Below are 9,016 nucleotides of genomic sequence, written 5' to 3'. Positions count from 1 at the left end.
AAGAACATCAAGAACGACAAGGATTCAACCTACGGGTTTTATTAGCTTTAGTTTCATGTTCAAATTGTTTTCCCTTCAATCTATGTTCTAGGGATGTGTTAGTAACGACTTTGGTTATACAATTCCCTTTTCTATTTAATATCCGTTTTATTCTTACTTTGTTTCTTCCTTAAGTTAATCTTGATGCTTCATGATTGAGTGACACAATCGTGCATGATTTAATTTAACTTGTTTCATAACTGTGAGAGAGTTCTAACGAGTTAGGTCCACTTAGTAGACGCTACAGTTAGCTTCCCTGAAAACATCACTGTTAATTGAGAGTGAGGTCTTTTCAAGGGTCTTAGGAGCTTTTTGGAGTTACGTGTTAGGATTGACAACCCTAATCTTGTAATCAACGTTTGTATCGCATGAGCATAAGCTACGTGACTCGTCCTATCAAAGTAATAATTGTGCTAGGGTATTGTAGTTTGGAATTTGTATAACCATAACTGTGAACGCACATCCTTGGAATTCCCTTATCTCTATATTTTATCTCGTGATCTATTTGCATCTAGTTGTTATTTGCCTTCCATTGTTTTCTGTTTTCAAAATTTTTTCAAAATCTTCTGTTCTTCCAAATAGTAATTGAGTCTTAGTAGAAGATAGACAGTCCGTGTTTGCATTCCCCATGTTCGATATCCCGGTACTGACCTTTGGCTATACTATTTCTATTCTCTATACTTGCAGGTATTAATAGTGTTAAAAAATAGTGCATCAAGTTTTTGGTGCCGTTGCCGGGGAGGACAATTCAATTTGGAGTGATATCTTCAAACAAATAATTTTACTACTTTGGATTTTAATTGCTTTCTGTTTTTATTTTTAGTTTTAATTTGTTTTTGTTTCTGATTCTTGTAGGTTTTGTATGCAAACGGGCTCTGGGAAGGACAGCTTAGAACCGCTCGATTTAGAACTTGAAAGAACTCGTAGGAGAATAAGGAGTGAAAAAGGATCAGGATCGATGGGTGACAAAACGGACCTCGAAAAATTGCAGGAGATGGTCCAGATGTTGATAGACGAGAGAGATGCAGAAAGGGCAGCCAGAGAGGCGCTGGAAAAGAAGAATAAAGAAATATTAACCGTGATGAACATGTTCAATCATGGGAATACGATTACTTTTCCCGAAGGCCCTCGAATTGATGCTAACAATTTCGAGTTACGCATGACCCTTATACAAAGGGTCGAGCAAACTCCTTTTGCTGGTAGGGCCGCAGAGGATGCCAACCGCCATCTCTACAAATTTGTGGAAATCGCAAACACACTCAAGTTAAATGGTGTCGATGAAGATGCCATAAGGGTAAGATTCTTTCCATTTTCATTGACTGATTCTGCTAAATTGTGGTTTGAGTGTATGCCCCTAGAGAAGGTTTCCACATGGAAGGACATCGTAGCTGCCTTCCTCGACAAGTATTACCCGCCAGGCACCATCTTGAAGATGAAAAGCGAAATCTTTCAGTTCATCCAAGGCCATGACGAGCCCCTCTACGAGGCGTTTGCTCGTTTCAAAGCTCTCCTCCGAAAGTGCCCTAACCACGGTTTCACCGTGGACCATCAGGTAGGAATCCTTTATAATGGATTTAACGAAAAAATTTGTGCTATGTTAGATTCAGGGGCGAACGGAGGCTTCTTGAGAAGGTCGGGTGAAGATGCCATGGCGGTGATCGAGGAATTCACCACCAACAGCAGGGGGTGGTCGAAAGAAAGGCACAACATGAAGAGGATAGCTGCAATTGAAGAGGCCGAAAAAAGTTCTTTTGCGAAGGAATTGGCCGAACTCAGGGTTAGGGTAGACCAAATAGACACATCAAGGAAGGAGGATCAGATTCCATCAACCTCCATCATAGCGGTCTCTAAACCCGAGGTCCCTGCCCCGATAGTGGAGGAAATCAACTACGTGCAAGGAGGCGGTTCCAACAGAAATTACAACAATAATTATTGCCCTAATCAGGGGGGTGGTAATTTCAACAATTATAACGGAAACCGGCCTCATCCAAACCTTTTGTATTCTAACAATAATTTCTTGCAACCCCCTGCAGGATTTAACGTTGGCAAAGGAGGAGTAGTTGAACCAATCAAAAAGGAGGAGAAGTATGACCAATGAATCACAAGGATCTTGGAAGTGATTACACAAGACAGGAAAGTTAATGATACCAAGATCGGAGTGGTTGAAGCTAGGATAAACAACCTCGAGCAAGGAATGAACACGATCTCAACTGCCATAACAAACATCAATACTCAAATGGAGCAAATCCAAAAGAAGTTAGATGAGAACAGGGCGAAGGCAGCCGCACGAGTGGACGACATCAACAAGAAGTGGGTGGCCAAGCAGAAATCTGGGGACTGTCCAGCCGTCGACGGACCGCCGCCACCACCGCAGCGGGCCGCCACACAAGCACCAACTGTGATCTGCCCAGCCGCTGGCGGACCGCCGCACACCCTGCAGCGGGCCGTCGCGGACAAGGCAGAATCGTCTACTAAAGAAGGACTCGTGCGGCATAACGGAATTGTGCTACCTTTCCAACCAAAGAGGAAGTTTAAGCTCGAAGAGCGGTTCAAACATTTTTTGAACATGTTTTGTAATGTACATACTAACATTCTTCTAGTTGAATCGTTGCCTTCCTTCTACAATGAGGATTGGCTTTTCTCTATAAATAAGACCTCAAGCTTCATCAAATTAGAGAGCTTCTACTTGCAAAATAATTCACAGAGATAAAAAGCTAGAGTACTTCAATTGTGCAAGGAGTTGGAGAAGGATTTCAAGAACATCAAGACAGACAAGGATTCAACCTACGGGTTTTATTAGCTTTAGTTTCATGTTCAAATTGTTTTCCCTTCAATCTATGTGTTTAGCTTATTCCATTATGTGTAACTAAACTCATAGGATTCTAGGGATGTGTTAGTAACGACTTTGGTTATAAAATTCCTTTTTCTATTTAAAAACCGTTTTATTTTTACTTTGTTTCTTCCCTAAGTTATAATCTTGATGCTTCATGATTGAGTGACAAAATCTTGCATGATTTAATATAACTTGCTTCATAACTGTGAGAGAGTTCTAACGAGTTAGGTCCACTTAGTAGACGCTACAGTTAGCTTCGCTGAAAACATCACTGTTAATTGAGAGTGAGGTCTTTTCAAGGGTCTTAGCAGCTTTTTGGAGTTACGTGTTAGGATTGACAACCCTAATCTTGTAATCAACGTTTGTATCGCATGAGCATAAGCTAGGTGACTCGTCCTATCAAAGTAATAATTGTGCTAGGGTATTGTAGTTTGGAATTTGTATAACCATAACTGTGAACGCACATCCTTGGAATTCCCTTATCTCTATATTTTATCTCGTGATCTATTTGCATCTAGTTGTTATTTGCCTTCTATTGTTTTCTGTTTTCAAAATTTTTTCAAAATCTTCTGTTCTTCCAGATAGTAATTGAGTCTTAGTATAAGATAGACAGTCTGTATTTGCATTCCCCGTGTTCGATATCCCGGTACTGACCTTTGGCTATACTATTTCTATTATGTATACTTGCAGGTATTAATAGTGCTAAAAAATAGTGTATCAATTATTCAAATTAAATTTACATTATCATAAATATATAAGCATGCTAATAGGAAAAAAGTATAAACAAAAAAACAATTGAATAAAATGAGAAAAATATAATAAAAACTAAATTTAAAAAGAATATGTTGAGTTTGGAGTTTGAGACCACACCATCTATTATTTTTCAAGACACATTTATCACTATACTAAATATAGATTTGTATTGAAATCAAGCAAAATTTTACATAAAGCAACAAAAGCTCTATTTTAAGAATAAAACTATTTGTCCCACATCGAAATCGTAAAGAAATTTGGAGATGAAAATCTATCCATAAAAAATAGTCATTTATCCCACATTGAAGGCACAAAAATTAGGAGTTGAAACCTATCTAATTATAACCATTCACTAATTCAAGGATCCATGTACGAATTGTTGTGAAATTATAATTTTTTATTTTAATTTAAAAATTTATTTTTCATAATTAAAAATTAAAAAAACACGTCGAACGTCCTCGTACGCTCTTGTCCGTAGTGGTCTGACGAGCGCGAACGAGGGATCGTCCGGAAGATTTTTGCACCATTATAGATGCTCTGAGGAAGAGATAATGATCATATTTGCCTGATATATAAATTATTCACACGTTCTAGATATTTAATACTCCTTCTGTCACATAGAAATATGTGCACTTTCCATTTCGATCCATACCACAAAAATATAGGTATTTCAATTTATAGAAAATCATCCCCCACTCATTACTTATATACATTAATTTATTTACAACTTATATCACTATGACCCAGCATTATAACTCATTAACCACTAATTATAATGTGAGTCTCACTATCGATTAACACTACTTTAACTACTATTCCCTCCCCTCTCTTATTTTATTAATTGTACATTAATTTACGTGTCATTTCAATTGCACAGATTTTTATGAGAAGAAGTATGTACTTAGGCAAACAAGCTACATTGTTTTATTATATAATTCACATTTGTGTAAAAAATGCTTAATTATTTTATAGTTTTTTTAATATATTAAGATATAGTTTCAATTACTATTGGAGTAAAGGCTAAAACTGGTCCTGAACATATGCTCATTTTATGATTTTGGTCCTACACATTATCTTTTGAATTTTTAGATCCCAAACATTTCAACTTGGATAACAATTGGTCCAAAATTAACTTTTCCGTCAAAATTTAACAGTCAACGTTTTTAATCCCGATTTTAACCAAATTAAGCTGTTAAATATGATTACTAACTCCCTAATTATATCCTTCATTATTTTAATAAGTTATCATTTAAAATATAAAACAAATAATATTAAAAACAAATCAAAATCAACCAAAGCATCTGCATCTCCTCCGATTCCATCTCCGCCTCCACCCCCTCCGCAACTGTAATCGCCGCCACCAGAGAGCGCATCTGCCTCCCCTTCCCCGCAACCGCCCCCGAAGCGCTCCAATCTCTAAATTCCTCCTTCCTCTGCTGCTCCGACCGCCTCTACTTCGACGGCTTCATCCCGCCGCTCTCCCCCGCCGACTGCCTCGTTGCCGCGAGATCTACTTCGCCCTCCCCGCGCAAAAATGAAGATAAAAGTCATAGATTGAGTCAAGAAGGGGATAAGTTATATAAAGATTGAAGCTGCCTACTAATAAGCTCACTATTATTAATGGCCATCTCCACCTCCAAGTCATCGGACCAGACCACCACTGCTCCAGCCCATGCGCCTCCATAAAGCTCTGCTTCCTCTTCGCCGCCACAAACACCTTTGCACCACCACCACCACTGACCTCCGTCCCACCTCCTATCACTATAATAGCAGCATATATAGTCACTGTTGTTGACATGCAAAAGAGGCATCCACTCACCTGCTAGCTCTACAGTTAGGGAGGGCGAAGTAGATCTGTGCGGCGTCGAGGCGGTCGGCGGGGAGAATGGCGGGATGAATTCGTCGAAGTAGAGGCGGTCGGAGCTGCAGAGGAAGGAGGAATTTGGGGAGGAATTTAGGGATTGGAGCGCTTAGGAGGCGGTTGCGGGGAGGGGGAGGCAGATAAGCTCTCCGGTGGTGGCGATTACAGTTGCGGAGGGGGTGGAGGCAGAGATAGAATCGGAGGAGATGCACCGTAGTTGATTTTGAATTTTTTTTAATACTATGTGTTTTATATTTTAAATGATAACTTATTAAAATAATTAAGAATAAAATTAGGGAGTTAATAATCATATTTATCATTCTAATTTGGCCAAAATCATGATTAAAAACGTTGACTGTTAAATTTTGATGGAAAAGTTAACTTTGGACCAATTGTGACCCAAGTTAAAATGTTTGGGATCTAAAAATTCAAAAGATAATGTGTAGGACCAAAATCATAAAATGAGCATATGTTCAGGACCAGTTTGGGCCTTTACTCTTATTATTGCACTGATGATTTATACTCATTTTATGATAGATTAATAAAGAGATGAAAAAATAGAGAAAAATATAATAAAGAGAGAAAAATCTCTCTCCATTTAACACACATAACCACTTTTTTGTTCTTCAATTAAAATAAGATATTCAACTCTCTTTATCTCTCCATTAACCAACAACTCTCAAAAATTCCGTGTCGATTAAGAAATGCGTCATCTTAGCCGGGATGGAGTGCTACAAGAAAGACGAAAAAGTAGAGAGGAAAAAGTAAGAGATGCCAAAGAAAGAAATAACTCGATTAGTTTGGGATGTCTAAAAAAAGAATATGAATCACTTAACAAGGAATATAAGGAGTACAATAGAAAAATAAATAACTAGATATTACATTAAATTATAAAATGATAAAATCAAAATTTATTTGAGAATATATATAGTACTAGTATATTAAGTTATGATATTATTCTTCCATTAAGTATTCAAATTATTTTAAAGTCATGACCTATCAAAATAGTTTGGTTTTTTCTGTGAACTTTAAATGTTGCATGAAAAGTCATGAATTTTACTGGCCTTGTGTAAATTTCTGATCCGACCCGACCCAACCCAATAGATTTCCTACACAAACTTATCCTACGTGGCGCGCCAAAAGCGTGACTTGACAAATGACTATTTTAAAATTCAAAATTCACCGAAAAAATCAACTATTTTAACAATTTCATGACTTTATTGACAAATTTGCATTATTTTATTATATAATGTGTTAATTAGTGTTACCATTATTCATTTATAATCTAAATTAATAAATTTTCCTAAAATAATAGTATTAAAAAAATATATTCTCCGTTGTATTAAATATGAAACGTTTGTTTTTCGGCACATGATTTTATATAATGTTGTTTTGTGAGTTAATGAAGAGAGAATAATGTAAGGGAGAGAGAAAAAGTAAAATAATTATATTTCTATCTAAGGAAACATTTCAATTTCAATAGGACAAGCCAAAAAAGAAAACGTTCAATTTTTAGTGAAACATAGATAGAATTTAAAATTAAGGATAAATTAGTTATAAATTATATTGTAAAATTAAAACATACTCCCTAGTTTTATGTTTTTACAATTTTATGTAAATTTATTTTCATTCAACAAAATTTAGAGGAAACTCAATAGATACTTTTGTCCAAAAATAACTAAAACAAATGTGAATATAAGCTGCCCTTAAACACTATTACAAGAATCCAAATTTGAATGTGAAGAAACTAAACTGCAATTAGAGGATGAATGTAGTGATTCTCATTCCCCATAAACACCGCGATTCTCAAACCTATAGACGCAGCTCAGCGCCACCAGCACTTCAGCAATGGCCGCTTCAGTCTTCTCCTTGTCACAGAAATGCAGCGTCTGCAGCAGCAGCACACAAGGCCTCGTATCGAACTTGAGCTTATCCACATGCCTCTCCATCTGCCACTTCACCGTATCCTCCGCCAACGGGCCCAGCCACCCCATGATCTCCACCGTCGCCGCCCTCCACCCTTCCGCCAGGAACGCATCATCCTCGCCGAATCTCATCAGCTTGCTCAGCTTCGCCCTCACCGACGCCTTCAGATTCTCCGGCAGCATCTGGTACAGCGCCTCCCGCTCGTCCCGCCCAATCAAAGACGACGAATCTAAATACTTCTTCACCAGTAGGATCACATTCGCGTAGTGCAACGCCAGCCCCGCCCCTCCCAATGTCGACGCCCCAGCCGAGTGGAAAACTCTATTGTTTTTGGTGATTTTTTCTCTCTCGGTATCGAATGTGTCCCAATCATTGAAGAACATCCCCGATTTTCGGAACCGGATTTTATTTGGTTTAAACTCTGTGTGGACATGGCCAGGATGTTCAACCATTTGCTGCTTAATCTTCTGAATCAAGTCGAGATCTCTCTGCTGCTGGAAACACGCGACATTGAGCAACGAGATCGCAGGGAGAATCGTGATGTAGGGCTTGAAAACAGAGCAAATTCGGATGTACACGATGATCACAATCGTCGCCATTATGCTCACGCATTTATCACGCGATTTGCGCCACAGAGAAGTTTCCTTGAGATACTTGACGTCCTTGCGCTGGATCTCGAGTTTCTGGTTGAACAGATTGGAATTCGCGTCCAATTCCTTGTTCCTCCGCTTCATCTTCCGCTCCGCAACCTCCATCTCCGCCAGCGCCGCCAGCGCAGCGTGCAGCCTCGAGGTCGCGGACACCAATTTCTCCATCTTATGCACCCGTTTCTCGGAATTCCTCGATCCATATTCCAATTTCCCGAAATCCATGACGCCGAGCTTCAGATCCGCATAAACCAGATCGAACTGGTTGAGCCAGGGATCGCCGCAGTTCTTCCCCAGGCGCGCGACGACCGCAGCCGCGCGATCGAGGTCCTCGGTCCGTTCGCCGCAGGCGAGGCTGAGTAGAAACTCCTCGTCCGATGAGGTGAGGTATGAAATTCCTTTGGATTTGATGAGACGGTTTTTGAGTCGGGAAATCTCGTCGTCGGAGATGGATTTGTAGAGAGAGATTAACCTCGACATGGATTTGGCAGTCTCGAATGCGAGGATTCGCAGACGAGGAGCTTTCTTCTTCGACGCGTCGGTACAACGGCGGTGGTCTCTTTTGGAGGAAGCGATATCCGGCAGCCAACCTTTATGCTTGAAACCGACCATAATGAATTAGGGTGATAGAATTGAAATAATAATAATAATAATCGGGGGAGAACCGAGCAGATTCCCAGGATTTGTCATTGGAATAGGGTTTCAATTTGGAAAATTGGGGAAGATGAAGCTTTATCTAAATTGTGGATTTTGTTTTATGTTTGTATTAAATAAATCAAAATAATATTGATACAGAGTAAAACAGCTAAAAGATTTTCTCAATCCAACGGCGGTTGTTATATCGGAAGAATTCGTGCATTCTACCATTTCGTCCTCCCATTTTAGATTTTTGTAACATTTTCTCATGCAACGGCCTACAAATCTTCATTGTCAATCTAACACCAATATAACTTGATC

At 38.9% G+C, this 9,016-nt stretch overlaps 2 protein-coding genes across 2 annotated transcripts; one reads left to right on the top strand and one right to left on the bottom strand.

Annotated features, from left to right (window-relative positions):
• Positions 1-997: 997 nt before the first annotated feature.
• On the top strand, positions 998-2,137 carry LOC125206169. The gene has a single exon (XM_048105457.1). The coding sequence runs from the start codon at positions 998-1,000 to the stop codon at positions 2,135-2,137; it is 1,140 nt and encodes a 379-aa protein (XP_047961414.1).
• Positions 2,138-7,267: 5,130 nt separating this feature from the next.
• Positions 7,268-8,671, bottom strand: LOC125206168 (protein PSK SIMULATOR 2-like). The gene has a single exon (XM_048105456.1). It carries the CDS (start codon positions 8,669-8,671, stop codon positions 7,268-7,270), a length of 1,404 nt encoding a protein of 467 aa, XP_047961413.1.
• Between the last annotated feature and the right edge of the window lie 345 nt (positions 8,672-9,016).

This window comes from Salvia hispanica, chromosome 2 (genome assembly GCF_023119035.1).
Source record: "Salvia hispanica cultivar TCC Black 2014 chromosome 2, UniMelb_Shisp_WGS_1.0, whole genome shotgun sequence".
Taxonomy (NCBI): domain Eukaryota; kingdom Viridiplantae; phylum Streptophyta; class Magnoliopsida; order Lamiales; family Lamiaceae; genus Salvia; species Salvia hispanica.
Note: the sequence above shows the minus strand (reverse complement) of the source record. Positions and strands in the feature narration are given on the sequence as shown.